The 21,907-nt window shown below is 34.2% G+C and overlaps 1 protein-coding gene and 1 long non-coding RNA gene across 2 annotated transcripts; both read right to left on the bottom strand.

Annotated features, from left to right (window-relative positions):
* Positions 1 to 4,944: 4,944 nt before the first annotated feature.
* On the bottom strand, positions 4,945 to 5,533 carry LOC131000934 (uncharacterized). Its single transcript, XM_057927092.1, has 2 exons — positions 5,384 to 5,533; positions 4,945 to 5,295 (listed from the first exon to the last, which is right to left on the bottom strand). Exons 1-2 carry the CDS (start codon positions 5,432 to 5,434, stop codon positions 5,050 to 5,052), a joined length of 297 nt encoding a protein of 98 aa, XP_057783075.1. The 5' UTR covers positions 5,435 to 5,533; the 3' UTR covers positions 4,945 to 5,049.
* Positions 5,534 to 9,183: 3,650 nt separating this feature from the next.
* On the bottom strand, positions 9,184 to 10,107 carry LOC131000942 (uncharacterized). Its single transcript, XR_009093821.1, has 2 exons — positions 9,954 to 10,107; positions 9,184 to 9,351 (listed from the first exon to the last, which is right to left on the bottom strand). It is a non-coding gene; the product is annotated as an uncharacterized LOC131000942 (long non-coding RNA).
* Between the last annotated feature and the right edge of the window lie 11,800 nt (positions 10,108 to 21,907).

The raw sequence follows: 21,907 nt of genomic DNA, 5'->3' as shown, positions 1-21,907 counted from the left end.
GAAGTGTTGCAAATTAAATCGCCACCTTTTCAATTTTTGCAATTTCACCCCCCATTTTTTTCGATCGTCGTATTGTTGAGTTGGAGTTTACGTAGATTAGTTCTCCATGTAATATTCATGTTACGACGTCGTTTGGAATAAAATTACTAAATATTGGAAATTATGGTGCGAATATAGGATATAGTCCCTTTAGACCTCACAAAAATGGTGGAAAAAAATGACGTCGTTTAGACCTCACAAAAATGATTTCGTCTTTACTAATTTCCGTAAGCTCCAATCCAACACTCTGGCGATCAAAAAAATTTTGAGATGACGAAATTGCAAAAATTGAAAAGGTGGTGATATAATTCGCCACACTTCAAAAGTCGCGTTAAAATTGCAAATTCGAAATAGTTCGTGATTTTATTTGGCAAAAAATGTAGTTAATAAAGTATAAAAGTGATAAAGTAGGAGAGAAAAAGTAATAATTAGTATTACCTTATTTAGAAATGTGTCAAGATTCGTGGGACGACCCAAAAAGGAATACGTGTCAAGATTTGTGGGACGGAAGAAGTACTAAGGCATTTTGCAAATAAAAGTATTTATGATTCAAATTAGTTTTCATAAATTCAATTATCAAAGAATGTCGAGCAAGGATATTGTTGGTGTCTTTTATTCAAGATTTTAGTTTTCAATCTTTTTAATTAAATTTTAAAACCCGGCGTAATGAATCAGGAATGCGTAGCACATTCACTAAGACATAAGGTTAGCTTCACGAGACCTGTTAATGAATAGAATTTCTTGTAGGCTTTGTGGACCAAGGGGATTAGCGCTGCTTTCCCAAAATAAGTTTCTATGTTTATGATCTTCAGGCTTTGTGTATCCAGGTGGGCTTATTTTACAAAAGTATTATATATTATGTATGCTTTAAATGTTTCAATGAAATGCAAACTGTTTATCCAATAAAATATTTTGTGCGCACTGTTATATTTAAGGCTCGCAATTTATGGATCGATCGAGGTTCTCTTATGACCTAACACGTTATTTGAGAATTGTGTGCACTTGTTAATTGTTTCAGTGGGTTGATCTTCATCTGGCACTAATTTATGTAAGAGGCGTTATAAGAGTGTTTGGCTGGATGTGTTCCGGAGCATGTATCATGTAAGGCCTACCTGGGTAGCGTCCTGAGGTCAATTCAACTTGTCTGAGTTACATCCTCAGGGCAAGTGTCATGGGAGTAAGCGATACGTCAGTAGCTAAAAAGTCCAGTATCACAGCGAGGAACTAAACAGAGTGTGACAATGACGCCAAATGAAAGAAATGATTTTAACATGCTTAGAAGTTCTTTTACTTTAAAACCTTCTAAGTTATGTCAAGTATGATTGGATAAATTGTCTTTACGAAAATATGAAATATTTCAGAAAATGCATGCCCATTGAGTACATTAGTACTTAGCCCAAATATTTTCAAATGTTTTCAGGTTGGCTAGCTGGTGCTGACGCTAGGGTTCAATTTCCTATTTAGACTCCGATGTAACAATAACTCTTATATGTCTTTTGTTTTCTAAACTTAAGACTTTCATGTTAGATTTAGAATGACATATTTGATCGAGTTTAAACATTTAACTCCTAGTTTTATGCTAATGAATACAGGTTATCAGAAACATTAAATAAAACTCGTGATCCAAAGGGGTCTAGCCTGACTTATTATCTTATTATTCGGTTCAACAGGGATTTTTCCTTGTGTTATTTCTATGAATTGGTTGCACCTCGATTGTATATTTATTTATTTAAGAATTGAGGTATGACAAAAAAGAATATCATTAAGCTACAAAGTTTGGATTAATTGTCTGACTCCATCTTTATCATAAATCATATGGGTTATTTTCTTTCCTTTAACATAATTAATTAACGATAGCTTAAAGTTTTGGATTAATTGACAACTCCATCTTTCATGAATCATATGGATTATTTTATACCATGTTTTATATGTTTGTTTATATATAAAGAGTGAGATAAATATATTATCATTTAAAACAAATAAGATATAAAAATTATAGCCTCACTTTAATGGTAAATTTATATCTCATTGTATTATCTAACTATTTAGAGAGATAAAAAAAAATGCCCTTAAAGTATATACATGTATATAGCAAAAATTAGGGGTTTTTTTAAATTTTTTCTTTCGCGTGTGTGTTGGCCAAGTGGTAAAGTGATTAATATCTAAAATCAAAAATCTTGGGTTCGAGTCCACCGTGACACGGTCTTAAATTTCTAATGTTGTTAATCTATTAAAAAAAAAGTTTTTCAAGATTAACTATGTGAACAGGCTCCACCCGTTGACCCGACCTGGACCGCCATCATTTGCTTCATCCAATTATATTAGGTAAATAATATTTTTATCTACACAAATAATACTTGTATCAACAACAAATAAAATCATGCACATATTCATGAAACATCATATAAAATAACACTTTTCTTAACAATAAATGATAATCGCAAATGATATTTTTATAAAAATAAATGATACATTACAAATTAATTACTCCGCCATCCAAATATTTATGCCACAAAACTTTTGAAAGTGGGTGTTTAGGAGACAAAGTTTTTATCCAAGGTGTACTTTTGATTAGTTTTTCGTGTTTTGTTTATAATGAAATTTTGGTACCCCTCTCTAAATCTGACGATCGTCGCGGAAATATAGAATCCGTCGCACATCTTTTCATTTAACACTTACCCTTCATGAGTTTGGAAATTAAGTTATTACAAGTGCAGCAAGAGAAGCGGATCTACAACTCAACCTCTTTCATTTCCTTCTTCTTATGGAAAAAACATAAATTATTTTATGGGATCTGCCTCGGAATTAATTACTTATTATCCGCTGTGGAAAACGCCAACTGAGTCCAGAGTAACGTTGAACTTAATTACCTAACAACTTTCCTTCTTCTGATATCGGAATCTGCATTTTGCATTTTGCTTTCTTTGGAGGTGATATTAAACCAATTGTTTCCTCATTTTATGGACTGCTATTGTTAAGGTATATGCATGTATATATGCAAAAATTCTTGTAAAAAGTTTGAATTGAATATGTAACTAAGAGATGCTTGTGTTTTATTTAAATGGTCAGGTTTTCAAGATCAACTATATCGACCAGAATATTTTGGGAGGTAGCTTAACCTTTCTGCATCAAATCGAATGTTCCAAGGTAACCCTCTTTTTCTTGAAAATTAATCTTAGATGGAATTACATTGATCCCATCATATTCAATTCATAAGCAATTTTATCCATCTAAAATTTAGATATAGGGTAAGGTTAGAGTGAGATTGCTATTTTTTGTGAGAATTGAAAATAATGAATAAATTAATATATAGTGACAATATATAGTGTTGAATAACAATATTAATTAAAAAAACTAATAAATTTTGGTTTCCTCCATGATTCAAACCCAGGTAAAAATTTTCACCCTCCAGGTAAATATTAGTCACACGATACATTAAATCAACACATAAATATCAACCTAAGATCTCATCATAGATGAAAGGGATCTCATTGAAACCATTATCTATGTATATATTATGTATGTATCTGTTATATTTCACCATAGAAAATCAATTCTACGATATCCAATCTTCCTTGCAAGCATATAACTGTGAGTTAGTACACACACATATATATGAAAATGCAAATAAGTCAATAATTTTTATGAATTGACATTTTGGTATGAGTTCTAGCATTGAAGGAGACGAGATTTTCACCATTTTAATTGGATATGTCTATTTATAAGTTTTATATTATATATATAGTATGTGAAGAGCTTCCGTGAAAACACTTCTTAAAATAAAAATAAAAATATTTTTTAATGTACGAATTTTATGTAGAACGTGTATAAATTCATCCAACAGGGTCACGAATTGTGAAAAATAAATTTTTGCTACTTTTGGGATTCGAACTCAGGACCACGAATTCATCTAATAGGATTACGAATCAACCGTAGATCTTGATGATCTAAGGGCTGAAAATTGTTTATATTTTATATTTTAAGAAGTGTTTTTATATATATATATAGATATATATATAGGGTGTGGTTCTAGAGAGAACTACATTATTTGTAAGAACGAGAGAACCATCAAATCTAATGCATTCACTGTAAAAATTAATGCATTCGCTGTTAAAATTAATGCACTCAAAAAAATAAATAAAAATGCTCCCTTCAGGATTCGAACCCAGGATCTGCGCGCATTCATCCAACAAGATGATACATCCACCATAGATCTTGATAATCGAATGACTGAAAATGGTTCTCCGTTCTTTTTTTATTTATGGTTCTTTCTTGAACCTCTCCATATATATATATATATATATATATATGGAGAGGTTCAAGAAAGAACCATAAATAAAAAAAGAACGGAGAACCATTTTCAGTCATTCGATTATCAAGATCTATGGTGGATGTATCATCTTGTTGGATGAATGCAGATCCTGGGTTCGAATCCTGAAGGGAGCAATTTTTTTTATTTTTTTGAGTGCATTAATTTTAACAACGAATGCATTAATTTTTACAATGAATGCATAAGATTTGATGGTTCTCACGTTCTCACAAATAATGTAGTTCTCTCTAGAACTACACCCTATATATATATATATATATATATATATATATATATATATATATATATATATATATATATATAAAGATCATTTATTTCTGCCAATGACGCCTAATTCAAGTGGCAAAGTTGAAGCACCCAAAGACTCTCATTTTTGAGAGATCTTGGGTTCAATCATGTTTACGTGCGATGTAGTTTTCTCACCTATGTGTGGTGTAGAGGGCTCGTCTGCGTGCGAGTAGCTTATTTGATTATATAATAGATGTTTCTTATAATTCTAAAAAAAAATTGAAATTCATTTCTCTCATCAATATATATATAGATCTTAAAAAATTCTGTTTCTACTCAAAAAGTGATGAATCCAAACTATGAAAACATAGGTTTAAAACAATTTTAATAACCACTACCAAACTCAAACCCTTACATATGTTACACAAATTTAATTTATTGGCATACGACACCTAATTACCTTCCATACCAAACGGCAGCTTGATCTGTTTTTCAGTATGAGCATGCTCACGGTGGTGATATATTATAACATTAGGCTTTACATCGAAATCCCTAACAAAACGATCCATTTTCATATTCGAGTTGGAGCTCGAGCCCTCGTCGATAAGATCTTTGATTGCGTTAGGCATAGTCTCTTCATCCATTACAGCCTTCCACACCTCTCCTGGATCTTTCCTTGCATCACAAACATAGGAAAACTGAAAAAACACATGAAATTTTGTTAACTTATTGAAGAACAATATGAAATTAGAGACGTGGGCTAGAGAGAGAAACATGATTAATTACCAGAAGAAGAGAGAGAAGGAATGAAGCTGAGAAAGCTCTGCTCTTTGCCATCTTCGGACAAGGTGATACTTCTATGCTCACTGCTGTCAACTGTACAACCTCTGACTTCGTATTTATAGATAAACTTAACGCAATAAAAATAAAAATAAAAAATTCGGACAAACGAGATAATCATCATAAGTCAACACTCCACGTTAAGGGATTGTGAAATTATTGATTAAGAATTGACAAAAAATAGGTTAGTGGTAGCTATTGTTTGCATATGCATTACTATTCATTGCGACTGGTGGTATATATATAATATCTATCTTACCTGCCACCTGCAAAACATAATGTTTTGTCAAAACATATCCCAATCTAATTGACTAATAAGTTACTTAAAATCAGAATTTGAACAAAATTTCATCGTTTCACAAGTTTTTGTTAGGTGTGAGTAGGCACACAATTAGAAAATTATGTTTCATCTCATTTTCCCTTCCCAATAATAAATTTTGTAAAATGAAGAACTTACACTATCCATAATTGGAAAAAAAAAATTATAATCTCAACAATAAAAAGTAAATTATGAAGTGAATTGGCCTTCTTTTTCTTTTAATTATTTTGTGACATTTAATTTTATTAGCCGACAGAATTAGAGAAACTAATCGTCGTTATGGGAAGCCAGAATATATATTGCACATGGTCAGCCCTAGCAGTTTACAGTTAGAACTAGCTTAATTGTGTCTTCTTTTTAGAGATCGGTTGTCATTTTTAATAATATGCAACGTATCTAGATGTAAAGTCGTCACCCCAACGCCACCCAAACTTTATGAAATTATAATTAATTGCTATAGCAATCTATACATTTAAAATTGCAACCAACTATTGATACAAAAAAATAATGAGGGTTTTGGGGTTTTGTTTATTAAGTTGGAAAATGATTTGAAAAAGAAGTCAACTTTTGGAAGTGTGTAGAATCACAAATTACTACGGTATCCATATCTTATCGATATATGCTTCTTTGCTTTTGTCGTTTCTTTTCTCATTGAGAAGATTACAAATCTGAATTGCAGAGAACACAAGTCAGAATATTTCAGGTTTTTTTCAAGGCATGCAAATAAAAGATACTTCTTGTAATATACATATACGAGAGTCTTCCACTAAAATTATTAAACATCACTAAATTTTCCCCTTATATATACAAAGTTACTTTGCGACATTCTTCTGTAATTAGACAGTTGATTATTAGATAAAATAAGATCGTATGTACAACTTAAAAATGTATATATCAAGATATAATTTTATAATCAATATATATGATAAAAAGATTTTGCTAGTCATGTATATATAAAGATTCTTCAACGCTAAATAAAACTTTTTTCTCTGTGCATGCAGACAGGGGCGGAGCCAGACTTTCGATTTAGGGGGGTCCAAATTTTTTTGTAAAAAAAAGTAAAAATTAAATTAAAAAATAAAAATTAAATTTAATTAAATTAAAAATAAATGATAATCAATAACACAATTGTAATATTATTTAAATTACAAAAAACACATTTTAACATATTTTCAAGCTCATATTCATGTTGCAATGTATTTTGCAATAAAATTACTAAATATTGAATATTATATATAGTGCAAATACATGATACAGTTTCTTTCTAATTTGGAGAAATTTTCAATTGAAATGGTACGAAAAGATGTCGTTTAGGCCTCACAAAAACGTCGTCGTCTTTACTAATCCACGTATGCTCTAATTCAACACTCTAGCAATTGAAAAATATTGGGGGTGAAATTGCAAAACTTGAAAAAAAATAGTGATTTAATTTGCCACACTCAAAAGACGTTAAAATTACAAATTCTATATAGTCCGTGATTTTATTTTCCAAAATCCCATAAAACTTTGTAAGGCAAACTAACTTTTAATATCAAATTCAAAAAATAAATCTCTAGAATTAAATCCAAGCATGGTATGCATAGATTAATTATGTGTTTACTTATTCTAAACGTCTTAACTCTAAAACTTACATATCAATTACAATATAAAATAACTCAACAAGATAATGATGTAGATAAAATTATATATATTTTTTATTTTTAATATAAAATTACGAAAATACCCTAGTATTTTTTAAAATTCCAGGGGGGCCCAGTGACCCCCCTGCCCCACCCCTAGCTCCGCCCCTGCATGCAGATGGGATCCTCTGTACCCAAATATAGTGTGTACCACCGTGTACCACTCTTAATTTCTTTATTTTATAATTATTTTTTATAAAAATAAAAATTATTATTATATTATGAACTCTAATATTATTAAAAAATTGGAATTTAAAAAATTAATTAAAAATTAATTTGAACCATTAGTTTTTGTATAGTTTGAATATGTACTACATATATTAAAGTGTTAATAGGCAAAAATACCCTTTTTTTATAAACACTTGTAAAAATACCCTTTTTCATAAGTGAAAAAGGGCATTTTTACAAGTGTTTATAAGAAAATGTTTGGAATGAGATCGAAGTTCATAATTGCTGCGCTGGAAAAATTGAGATATTGTGGAGTTGACTAAATGTAAAGCATTATTCTCGAATAATATTGCTCCAAAAATGTGAGGTAGATAAGTACAAAGTACGTGTTATAATGCTCTTTGTACTCTTCTCTAACCACTCAATATTTTATCTTCATACCACCATTGTCAACTCTCTCCAATCCCCACATTAATTCACATGCACTCATCATTGCCTTTTGTTTGCCATAGTTAGGTTATTCTGCACTATAGATTTCAATTAGGAAAGTCCAAATTTTAAAGATTAATAATGTTAGGCATCAGTTGAGTTTGTCGAAATTCAAGATATATATTTGACCAAAATTAGTATATAGACTCATTTTGAATGAGTAATTTACAGTGAAACAAAATAACCTCTTGAATGTGCTTTATCATGCGAAAGAGGAAGAAGCAACATGTTTTGAGTTTATCCTAGGATTTTGTCATATCCAAATATTTGAGGATCCGGATATACATAGGAAAATAGATCATATAGTACCATGCTAGTACTCCCTACGTCCCATTAAAGTTGGCTATATTTCCATTTTGGGTGTCCCATTAAAGTTGGCTACTTTCTAAAAATGGTAAAAATTTAACTTAATTAAGACCATTAATTAAGTTACTAATTAAACCCTAAATCTTGTTTAAAATAAACACACACACCCAATTCACACACAAACACTCCACAGCAGCCGTCTCCTTCCTATCTTCTTCTCCGGCGGGATGTCACCACCATGGCCGTCACCGCTTCTCGCCCCTCCGGCAGCCGCCGCCTCTCGCCCCTCGAAGCAGCGATGGGTCCCCTCGTCGTCCTCCCTCTCTCCCTCTGTTCTCTCTCAGATCTAACCGTCACCGTCGCCCCTTGCTCTCTCAAGCAGCCATGTCGACGCCCTCTTCCCCTAACCCTAGATTTGAAATCGCCGTCTTCTATTCGCCTCGTTTGAATCGAGGCGGAGGGATGATAGTGAAGAAGAGTTTGAATCGCCTGGTTTTGTTGAGTGATTTGGGAGTTTTTGAATTGAATCACACACAAACACACTCGTCTGCACTCTCATGTACTCTCCCAGCAGGGTCGTTTGATTTCAGGTACAAGATCTGGTTTTCTAATGTCACACCCCAATTCTTGAAGGAATAAATATAATCGAGGTGCAACTAATTCATAGAAATAAACAAGGAACAACCTTGTTAAAACCCGAATAATAAGATAACGAGTCGGGCTAAGCCCCTTTGGATCACAAGTTTTGTTTCATGCTTCTGACAACCAACATTCATTGGCATAAATTTAGTAGTGAAGAGTCTAAGCTCGGTCAGGTATATCATTTAAAATTTAACATGAAGATCTTAAGTTGGGAAAACAAAAGACTGATATGAGTAATTGCTACAGCGGAAGTCTAACATAGAAATTTATCTCTAGCCTCAGCTCAGTCCCGTCAGCACCGGCCAGCCAACCTGAAAACATTTGAAAGTATTTTTGGGCTAAGTACTAATGTACTCAGTGGGCAAGCATTTTCATAAACATTTCATATTTTCGTAAAGACAGTTTATCCAATCATAATTTACATAACTTAGAAGGTTTTAAAAGGAAATAACTTCTAAGCATGTTAAAATATTTTCTTTCATTTGTGCGCACATGTCACACTCCCTTTCCGTTACTCGCTGTGATCCCGGACCTTTTAGCCACCGACGGATCCATTTCTCCTTCTTACTTGAACTGAGGGCGTAACCCAGTCAAGTTCCCATTTGGGACCCAATGCTCCGGAACACATCCCGTCGAGCACCCTTATAACGCCTCATACATACATGATTAGTGCCCGAATGGAGATCAACCCACCGAGTCAGCTAATAGGTGTACACAATTCTCAAATAACGTGTTAGGTCAAGAGAGAACCTCGATCGATTCATTGTTGCGAGCCTTAAACAGAGCAGAGTGCACAAAATATTTTATTGGATAAACAGTTTTCATTTCATTAAATAAACAATTTGCATTTCATTGAAAACATTTAGAGCTTAATAACTCAATCATACTTTGTACATTTGGAAAGTAAGCCCACCTGGATAGGCAAAGCCTGAAGATCATACACATAAAAACCTGTCTTGGGAAAGCAGCGCTAATCCCCCTGGTCACAAAGCCTACAAGAAATTCTATTCTTAATAGGTCTCGTGAAGCTAACTTAAAGTCTTAGTGGATGTACTAAACATACTTGATTCATCACGCTGGGTTTCCAAAATTTATTAAATAAATAATTGAAAACTAAATTCTTGAGTTAAGGGCACCAACAATATCCTTATTCGATTTTCATAAATAATTGGAATTATAAATAAAACCAATTAAATCATAAATACGTTTTATTTCATGATGCAAATGCAATGTCATGTCATGCTTAGCATATGATAAGTAATTACTTAAAATATGCACATAATAATAATAATATTATTATGCTAATTATCTTTAAAATAATTAATCAAACTAATTAAGTTTAATTAATAAACATTTGTACAGTCCAAAAATCATTTGAAATTGGCCCAATTGTTTTAATTAAATAAAGGGCCCAGCTGGATTTAAAATAAGAATTTCAGCCCAATTTCGAACAGCCCAAACCCCATGGAGAAAATCCAGCCCAACTCTCCCTTTGGCCAAATCTCCTAGCCCTGATTTCCTTTCTTCCTCCCCCTTCAAACACACGCACACACACAAAACACATGAAATCTGCTCTCTCTCTCTCTCTCTCTTACCGACACCCGAAATTCGCCCCTTCTCCCTCGAAATTCCGCCGCCGCTGAAGCTTGCCGGAGCAACAACGACAGCCGCTGACGACGCTCGGACCTCCCTCCTCAGGTCGACGGCACCAAGGCCGCCGGCCATCACCCCTCTTCTCACTCAAACCCACACAAGCAGACGCACCTTGCGCCGCTCACGGCCCCGGCGAGGAGCGGTGCCTTGAAATACGGCAGCCAAAGCCCCAATCCACGACCACCGCCCTCGAGTTTCAGTTTCTACTCCAGCGGACGACGACGGCAAAGCCGCCGCGACGCCTCTCACCTTGACAACGGCGAAAAGTATCGCCGCCGCCTCCCTTCTGGAACTCCGGCGAACGACAGCTATAAGCCGCGCTGCCCTCACCTCCGGCAACCGCAGCGATGCCACGGCCGCCGCCTTCTTCCCCTGCCTAATTCAGCCACCACCGCCCTCTCTACCACTTCTCACCAAACTCGACACTTACAGCAGCACAACCCACAAAACATAGCTCAAGATTCAAGTTCAATACATGCTTATTTTATATATCATTGCTTGAATTCTCAATGTAAAATCAGTTCATACAATTCATGCTCAATGTATAAATAAGGTAAAGTTCATATCTTTAAGTCTCTTTTTTTCTTTTCTCTGAAAATGCATATCTATATGTGGACACGTTTATGAATGAGTGAGTCGTCTATTGCTTTTGAAATCAAAGTGAGAAAATTAGATAAGAAAGTTTGAGGTGGAACCTTGAGTTTGAATATATGGCTGACAGTTGGGGTTTGATTTTCTGCTGTGTTGCTGAATCTCAGTGGATTGAGAGCTCTTGCATTTTGAGTTGCTTGCTAGCTATAGTTATTAGTGTGTGATGGAAGGAGGACTTTGGCTGATGAGATAAAGAGTGAACCTTCTACTTCTTGTGAGAATGGGGTGAGTGAAATTGTGGGAGAGGTGGTGAATAATGCAATGTTGCTGCAAGCTCAATTTATAGGCAAACTTAGCCGTAATAGTTGAAGACAATGGCAGTAATAGTTGAAAACAATGCATCAACTTTTGACAATGAGATTATTTGCCGTAAATGCATGGAAATTGGCAAGAGCTGTGAATAGTAGCCTATGTGCTAGCCCATTTGACCAACAGCAAGAATAGATTTGCTGTCGTGTAGTTCAGTTTGGAGGGGAGTTGGTGGCTGCCAATTGCCAAGTGTGGCTAAAAGTTGAAAAAACTAAATGTAGGAGCATGGCTCTTGATGGGAGTCTAAGTGAGGTGAGTGATGATTTGACAATTAAAACTGTCTCATAAAAGAATTGTATCTGTAAAAATCTTTCAGGATAAAATTGTCGAAACTGTAATAATTCTTCAGGATTTGCTAATTAAAAGCTCGTGAAAATACTTGAATGTTAAATTAAATAAATATGCAATGCATATAAATTTAATAACTAAATTTACCAAAGCTTTTGTAAATTATTTTTGTTGGAATTAAAATAAATTCTTTTTCTCAATCCGGCGTGAATCTTCTTAAATCTAAGTTAAAAAATACTCTAAATATAGCTACGAGGAAACGGGGTGTTACATTTCTCCCTCCTTATAAAAATTCCGTCCTCGGAATTGCATATTTGGTATTCTAGTTTGGGATACTAGACTTTCATTATCAGTGCGGCTACATAGCTTGATGCTTATCACATTTTCTAATCGTGAAAATGCTACGTCTCATGTCTCGAGAACTGTTGACAAACGAACTCATTCTAATCATACTATGCTTATCGTAATCAAAGAAGATCTTATTGGGACAACTATATAGTACGAGTTTATACATTGGGATGACTAAATTGACAATCACCGAGATCATAGTCATGTGGGCTGGCCAGACCCAGCACGGCGAGTCACTCAGTCAAATGGGAGCTTCGCTCCCAATCATGTCAACTTCTTATTTCTTATAAAGCTCTAAGTCAACTTCTAACTTAAAGCACTTACTTCTAAGTACTTCAATCATAATCATTGGTACCATATAGGTCCATTCTATGTCGTTCTAGCGGTGCTATCACGACTAACATTCTTAAGACATTCTTGGGTGGTTCTCAAACAGTTTGTAAAAGAATTCATCATTCTAATCATATAGGCAGTGAACCTAAAATGATAACATAAAGCTTTCTCATCATTCATTCATACATACATACATACATATATTTGCTTTCTTTGAAATTTTGAGTCATATAGATATTAAATGTCCCCTTCATGAAAAACTTTGCTTATGCCGGAAAGATTCAAGGAATCTAACTCGACCATACATACATACATACATTGATTCGTTGAGGGCTCGGGTTGTCCCAAACACGAAATACATTCATTAAGTCGTTATGGGTTCGGGTAGTCCCAAACACGACAAAAAGCATTCACATAGCATCGTAAACATAAGGTGCACATTTTCTTGAAAACTTTCATAACATCTAAAATACATATATGTATTTTTTTTTTTGAAACTATTATCGTACCTTTGTTGCGGCAGTGTGACGGCGAGCTGAGGGCTACTAACATTCTTAGAAGTCTAGAGATACTATTCTAGACTCGACATCAAAAAGCTTATGGTTATCAGAGACATGAAAGAAAACTTATGCTCTGATACCATTCTGTCACACCCCAATTCTTGAAAGAATAAATATAATCGAGGTGCAACTAATTCATAGAAATAAACAAGGAACAACCTTGTTAAAACCCTAATAATAAGATAACGAGTCGGGCTAAGCCCCTTTGGATCACAAGTTTTGTTTCATGCTTCTGACAACCAACATTCATTGGCATAAATTTAGTAGTGAAGAGTCTAAGCTCGGTCAGGTATATCATTTGAAATTTAACATGAAGATCTTAAGTTGGGAAAACAAAAGACTGATATGAGTAATTGCTACAGCGGAAGTCTAACATAGAAATTTATCTCTAGCCTCAGCTCAGTCCCGTCAGCACCGGCCAGCCAACCTGAAAACATTTGAAAGTATTTTTGGGCTAAGTACTAATGTACTCAGTGGGCAAGCATTTTCATAAACATTTCATATTTTCGTAAAGACAGTTTATCCAATCATAATTTACATAACTTAGAAGGTTTTAAAATGAAATAACTTCTAAGCATGTTAAAATATTTTCTTTCATTTGTGCGCACATGTCACACTCCCTTTCCGTTACTCGCTGTGATCCCGGACCTTTTAGCCACCGACGGATCCATTTCTCCTTCTTACTTGAACTGAGGGCGTAACCCAGTCAAGTTCCCATTTGGGACCCAATGCTCCGGAACACATCCCGTCGAGCACCCTTATAACGCCTCATACATACATGATTAGTGCCCGAATGGAGATCAACCCACCGAGTCAGCTAATAGGTGTACACAATTCTCAAATAACGTGTTAGGTCAAGAGAGAACCTCGATCGATTCATTGTTGCGAGCCTTAAACAGAGCAGAGTGCACAAAATATTTTATTGGATAAACAGTTTTCATTTCATTAAATAAACAATTTGCATTTCATTGAAAACATTTAGAGCTTAATAACTCAATCATACTTTGTACATTTGGAAAGTAAGCCCACCTGGATAGGCAAAGCCTGAAGATCATACACATAAAAACCTGTCTTGGGAAAGCAGCGCTAATCCCCCTGGTCACAAAGCCTACAAGAAATTCTATTCTTAATAGGTCTCGTGAAGCTAACTTAAAGTCTTAGTGGATGTACTAAACATACTTGATTCATCACGCTGGGTTTCCAAAATTTAGTAAATAAATAATTGAAAACTAAATTCTTGAGTTAAGGACACCAACAATATCCTTATTCGATTTTCATAAATAATTGGAATTATAAATAAAACCAATTAAATCATAAATACGTTTTATTTCATGATGCAAATGCAATGTCATGTCATGCTTAGCATATGATAAGTAATTACTTAAAATATGCACATAATAATAATAATATTATTATGCTAATTATCTTTAAAATAATTAATCAAACTAATTAAATTTAATTAATAAACATTTGTACAGTCCAAAAATCATTTGAAATTGGCCCAATTGTTTTAATTAAATAAAGGGCCCAGCTGGATTTAAAATAAGAATTTCAGCCCAATTTCGAACAGCCCAAACCCCATGGAGAAAATCCAGCCCAACTCTCCATTTGGCCAAATCTCCTAGCCCTGATTTCCTTTCTTCCTCCCCCTTCAAACACACGCACACACACAAAACACATGAAATCTGCTCTCTCTCTCTCTCTCTCTTACCGACACCCGAAATTCGCCCCCTTCTCCCTCGAAATTCCGCCGCCGCTGAAGCTTGCCGGAGCAACAACGACAGCCGCTGACGACGCTCGGACCTCCCTCCTCAGGTCGACGGCACCAAGGCCGCCGGCCATCACCCCTCTTCTCACTCAAACCCACACAAGCAGACGCACCTTGCGCCGCTCACGGCCCCGGCGAGGAGCGGTGCCTTGAAATACGGCAGCCAAAGCCCCAATCCACGACCACCGCCCTCGAGTTTCAGTTTCTACTCCAGCGGACGACGACGGCAAAGCCGCCGCGACGCCTCTCACCTTGACAACGGCGAAAAGTATCGCCGCCGCCTCCCTTCTGGAACTCCGGCGAACGACAGCTATAAGCCGCGCTGCCCTCACCTCCGGCAACCGCAGCGATGCCACGGCCGCCGCCTTCTTCCCCTGCCTAATTCAGCCACCACCGCCCTCTCTACCACTTCTCACCAAACTCGACACTTACAGCAGCACAACCCACAAAACATAGCTCAAGATTCAAGTTCAATACATGCTTATTTTATATATCATTGCTTGAATTCTCAATGTAAAATCAGTTCATACAATTCATGCTCAATGTATAAATAAGGTAAAGTTCATATCTTTAAGTCTCTTTTTTTCTTTTCTCTGAAAATGCATATCTATATGTGGACACGTTTATGAATGAGTGAGTCGTCTATTGCTTTTGAAATCAAAGTGAGAAAATTAGATAAGAAAGTTTGAGGTGGAACCTTGAGTTTGAATATATGGCTGACAGTTGGGGTTTGATTTTCTGCTGTGTTGCTGAATCTCAGTGGATTGAGAGCTCTTGCATTTTGAGTTGCTTGCTAGCTATAGTTATTAGTGTGTGATGGAAGGAGGACTTTGGCTGATGAGATAAAGAGTGAACCTTCTACTTCTTGTGAGAATGGGGTGAGTGAAATTGTGGGAGAGGTGGTGAATAATGCAATGTTGCTGCAAGCTCAATTTATAGGCAAACTTAGCCGTAATAGTTGAAGACAATGGCAGTAATAGTTGAAAACAATGCATCAACTTTTGACAATGAGATTATTTGCCGTAAATGCATGGAAATTGGCAAGAGCTGTGAATAGTAGCCTATGTGCTAGCCCATTTGACCAACAGCAAGAATAGATTTGCTGTCGTGTAGTTCAGTTTGGAGGGGAGTTGGTGGCTGCCAATTGCCAAGTGTGGCTAAAAGTTGAAAAAACTAAATGTAGGAGCATGGCTCTTGATGGGAGTCTAAGTGAGGTGAGTGATGATTTGACAATTAAAACTGTCTCATAAAAGAATTGTATCTGTAAAAATCTTTCAGGATAAAATTGTCGAAACTGTAATAATTCTTCAGGATTTGCTAATTAAAAGCTCGTGAAAATACTTGAATGTTAAATTAAATAAATATGCAATGCATATAAATTTAATAACTAAATTTACCAAAGCTTTTGTAAATTATTTTTGTTGGAATTAAAATAAATTCTTTTTCTCAATCCGGCGTGAATCTTCTTAAATCTAAGTTAAAAAATACTCTAAATATAGCTACGAGGAAACGGGGTGTTACATCTAAAGATCTCGCCTTCACAGTGTTTGGGGGCAAGATCTGGTTTTTGATTTCTGGTTTTTGAGTGGATTTTGAAGGGTTCTGGTTGGCGGCGGTGGTGTTGTTGGCAGATTTGAGGGTGGTCGGTGCCGGAAAAAAAGAAGAGGAGGAAGAAAATACTAATGGTGGTCGGTGGTGGTGGTGCTCCGGTCGCCGGTCGCCGGTCGCCGGCGACTTCCTCGTTGCTGCCAGATTTGAATTGTTTCTTGGATTGGAGGGAGACGAATGGGACAGAGGGAGACGAGGGTGGCGGCGACTTCGCTGGAGGAGGGGGTGGCTGATGCCGGCGACTTCGCCGGAGGAGGGGGTGGCTGATGCCGGCGACTTCGCTGGAGGTGGCTGGCAGTGGATGAAGAAGAAAGTGAATGGAGGAAGAAATTATTTTAATTAACTCAATAATTTTGATGGGCCTCACTCAATTAAAACATAACACTTCATTTCTTAATCTCCGTGCCGAAACAAATGTAGCCAACTTTAGCGGGACGGAGGGAGTATGTAATACCAATTCTAGATCACACATTTTATCAATATAGCACACCGAAAATGTGATACATGGCAAAGGCCTTCTAAGGCAAAATATATACGAAGGGGTAAAATAGAAATAAAAATTTTGAATATTAAAAAAAAATGCATATAATTGAACACAAAAATTCATATATATAAACACAAATATACATGAAATTGAACTAGGCGACCGGTCAAGTACCTCTCGCCACTGACCCCCGATCTGAATGATGTATATAATTGAATACAAATATGCATAACTTCACATAGATTAGAGCATATATATAAAACACAAATATGTATAACTTTGCATACAAATAATATATATATATATATATAGGCAAAGGTTCAATGAAGAAGGCCTAAATGTAAGAAAGAAGAGAGAAGAAATCTTGGCCCTTCATCTTACTTAATCTGATGGTCTATATTTGTCATTAATTCGGCAGCCTCTAATGAATTAGAGGATATGATAGTAAATTACACATAATCTATATAAGTTAATTGCCATAATCAGGAGTGAGAAAATCGTGCTAATCTTTATTTATATGTCAAAAGATTCAGTTAATGTGGCCTATTTTTTTATATTTAATATATTTTCCTTTTTTTCATGAATACAATTACACGAAATCCCTTTCGTTAGTGCGGCCGTGGGTTGTTTCATTATATTCAACAAATCTTTTAACTAATTAAAATACTAATAACAAGGCAAGCAATGATTACTATGAATAATAAAATTATACTATTACAAATTCAGAAAAAGGAAACTAAAAAAAATAGTTACATAATCAAACGAACACATCAATTGCAATATTAAACTAAATAAAGAAAATAGTTATATCCTTTAAACTTTAATGAACAAATCTCATTTTTTAGATGAACATAACTCAAATTTTTCAATGAGTAGTGTAGTAACGATAATGAACATATTTTATTAATTTGATGAACATATATTTACTAATTTGAACATAATTTGTTGAACAAATAGTTATATCATTTTAACTTTGCTAGATTTTTTCCCGGATTGATAAAATTATATTTTCGTTTAGTATAATGAATTTTTAGTACGTTTTGTATGAACAAATAGTTATATCCTTTGAACTTTAATAAACAAATCTCATTTTCTAAATGAACATACCTCGATTTTTTCAATGAATAATTTATTAATTAAGATGAACATATTTTATTGATTTGATGAACATATTTTACTAATTTGAACGTAATTTGTCGAACAAATAGTTATATTATTTTAATTTTGCTAGATTTTTCCCGGAATGATGAAATTATATTTTCGTTTAGTATAATGAATTTTTAATACGTTTTGTATGAACAAATAGTTATATCCTTTTAACTTTAATGAACAAATCTCATTTTCTAAATGAACATAACTCGATTTTTTCAATGAATAGTTTATTAATTACGATGAACATTTTTACTGATTCGATGAACATATTTTACTAATTTGAACGTAATTTGTTGAACAAATAGTTATATTATTTTAACTTTGCTATATTTTTCCCGGATTGATGAAATTATATTTTCGTTTAGTATAAGGAATTTTTAATACGTTTTGTATGAACAAATAGTTATATCCTTTTAACTTTAATGAACAAATCTTTAGTTCTAAATGAACATAACTCGATTTTTTCAATGAATAGTTTATTAATTACGATGAACATTTTTACTGATTCGATGAACATATTTTACTAATTTGAACGTAATTTGTTGAACAAATAGTTATATTATTTTAACTTTGCTATATTTTTCCCGGATTGATGAAATTATATTTTCGTTTAGTATAATGAATTTTTAATATGTTTTGTATGAACAAATTGTTATATCCTTTGAACTTTAATGAACAAATCTCATTTTCTAAATGAACATAACCAATGAATAGTTTATTAATTACGATGAACATAATTTAGTGATTCGATGAACATATTTTACTAATTTGAACGTAATTTGTTGAACAAATAGTTATATCATTTGAACTTTGCAAGAGTTTCCCGAATTGATGAAATTATAATAATTTTTGATGTGTTACCTAAAAGATATAGTTCAATTATAAAACGTTCGAACATAAATCACTCTTCAAAAACAAAAACAAAAAACCAACAGAACGAGTTCAGATTGGAAGAATCGTAGCACAACATTTTACTGCAAAGTAATTACTTTTTAATACTATATTTATCTGTACGAGCAAAAATACGTGAAAAGGAAGGTTCTTATTACCCATGTGATCAGTTTTCATGTACTTGTTGAAAAAACATTTTCAGCAGAAAAGTGTGCACCTAAAGACTAAAGCTGAAGCCATATTTTGATAACAAGAGATTAAGCCATGAAATGTCAAAGATATTTACCAAGAGAAATTAAGTAAAGGTATGACGAGGGGATTTATAAGGGGGAAAGTAATGAGGGGCTGTCGTCGTCGACGAGCAGATCGGTGGGAACCAAGGGGGTCGGGGAGAAGCAACAGCGGTGGGGGAGGGGGTGGCAGCGGCATCGTCACCACCACAGCCATAAAACCGGCGCACCAAGGCCAGCAGCCACCGCGTGAAATCAAAGAAGATGAAATGGGATTTGAGTTGGTGGAGCAGATGCTATAATCTTAAAACTCCAAACTGATCCAACCAAAAGTCAAACACCATTTCACCACCCAAACTATTAAGCGCAAACCAAATCATCAAAGCAAAGAAAACACAAAAAATAAAAAAATATTGACCAAACAAGGGAGGGGGTCCGGGGGCGGCGGTCGGCGACTGTGGGCGAAGAGTAGAGGAGACAGAGAGAGATCCATGATTGTATTCGTCCGAACAGGGGATGACGATGAAAAGCCAGATGATTGAAAAAATAAATCTGAACAAAGGAATGATACAAATTCGTTGAAAACCCCATACCATTGGGATCAAGAAGGGAGATGAGAAAATCAAGGGATTTGATTTGATTTTCCATAAATCCGACGAACTACAATTGACAAATATAACCCTAACGAATTTACAACTAATTTTCAGCACTTATATTAATTACTTAAATGATTTTGATTAGAAAAGCTGAACCGTTAGATTCAATGAAATTGAGGGACCAGATTAGTTCCTTATTCTTAATCTAAGAGTCCTTTTCTATAGAGTGGAACCCTATATATATATATATATATATATATATATATATATATATGCATGATGTTGCCACAATGCATTTAATGTGAAAGTTATGCATATTAATAAAAATTGAAAAAAAATATTAAATTTGTTATTTTTAATATTTAAAAATTGTATTCATATTTTACCCATATATGTATTTTTGTTTGGAAGCCCTCGACCATGTACGGTGTTCTTAATATCACACACAAAATATGTGATCTAAATTTAATAGCAGTGGAGTACTACATATTTTTTTTAAGGACACGGTACTATTAAAATTCAGTCCTATACATATATATTCCATACCTGGTTTAATTAGACTATATATATATGGGCGATGAAAAATAATTTGGAGGATTTTTGAAACGTCAAAATTATCCTGAAATATGTGACAGGTCGTTGAGTTTCAAATTATATTCAGCATGAACATGAAACACAATCTGCAGTGCGCTGCATAATGCATTCAAATCTAATCTAAAATTTAGTGGAGTGATCTCATGATTGCATGTGTTTTATAGGTTTTTACTCCGCCTGGGTCTATCCAAATTGTCTTTATTTATAAGTTGGAATTATACTAACCACACGGTGTTGACTTTGGTAGAAGGTTCCAGGAGATATAATGTTATTATATTGTCATCATCCGAGTGCATTTCACCACGCTTTCGTATAGGCTAAGCATATGGTTTACTGTGTTTAGTCATTCTCTTTTTAAATAACACGACTCTTTGGAGATGGGTTTTACTTGGGATATTAATCGGGTCAATTTATTTAATTTTAAATTAAATTTATTAATTAATATATTTTTATAATATATATATAAATAAGTGACATATCAACATTAGCTTCTACTCCCTCCATTCACGAAAGAACTTCCTATCTTTTCTTTTTGGGACGTCCACAAAAAAACTTCCTACCTATTTTTGGACTATACCCCACCACTTATAATTCTCTTACTTTTCACTTTTCACAACTCTCAATATTAATTATAACACATTTTCATTACTACCAATACATTCAACCACCTTTTATCCACTTTCAATACACTCAACAATATTTTTTCTTAAAACCCGTGTCACTCTCTGCTAGGAAGTTCTTTCATGCACGGAGGGAGTATAATATTTATTAATATGCAACTCTTTATTCTTAAAGAGATATGAATGCACACATTCTTCTTAAATAATTATTATTTTTTAATTTTTATATTTAAACGTTTTATGTTAAATATATATATATATATATATATATATTTTTTTTTGAGAGCATGTTAAGTATTATATTAACACACATCGAAGTGAAACAATGAGTATCATTTTTGAATATTGAATCAAAATATATTTTATAAATCTTTGTAAAAAAAATCTTATTATATTAACTTTCATGAGAAAAGTAATGGAGTTGAAAAATCAAATAACATGAAAATTTCATATAATTAGGCCAAAATATTTATTTTTGAGCCAACCCTATCGAGTTGTCGAGTTACTTGATTACAACCTATTCAGATTGAATTTTTATCAAATTAAATTTTTTTAATCGTAATCCTCTCAAATTCTTGATATATTCAAATTAATCTACAAATTTCGGATTGGAATAATATCTCTACAAGGTTTGCCGATCCACGAATAACACATCCGCCACACACACACTTGGAAAATAAAATTCAATTGGTATTTGCATGCGGACTCCCTCACAGGATGCGGCCGGGTTGCCCTGACTCGCGTCCGACCTGGCCCGTGCACTCTGACCCGGAACCTTGACC

Source organism: Salvia miltiorrhiza, chromosome 8 (genome assembly GCF_028751815.1).
Source record: "Salvia miltiorrhiza cultivar Shanhuang (shh) chromosome 8, IMPLAD_Smil_shh, whole genome shotgun sequence".
Lineage (NCBI taxonomy): Eukaryota > Viridiplantae > Streptophyta > Magnoliopsida > Lamiales > Lamiaceae > Salvia > Salvia miltiorrhiza.
The sequence above is the reverse complement of the archived record's forward strand: the minus strand, read 5'-3'. Positions and strand labels throughout refer to the sequence as shown.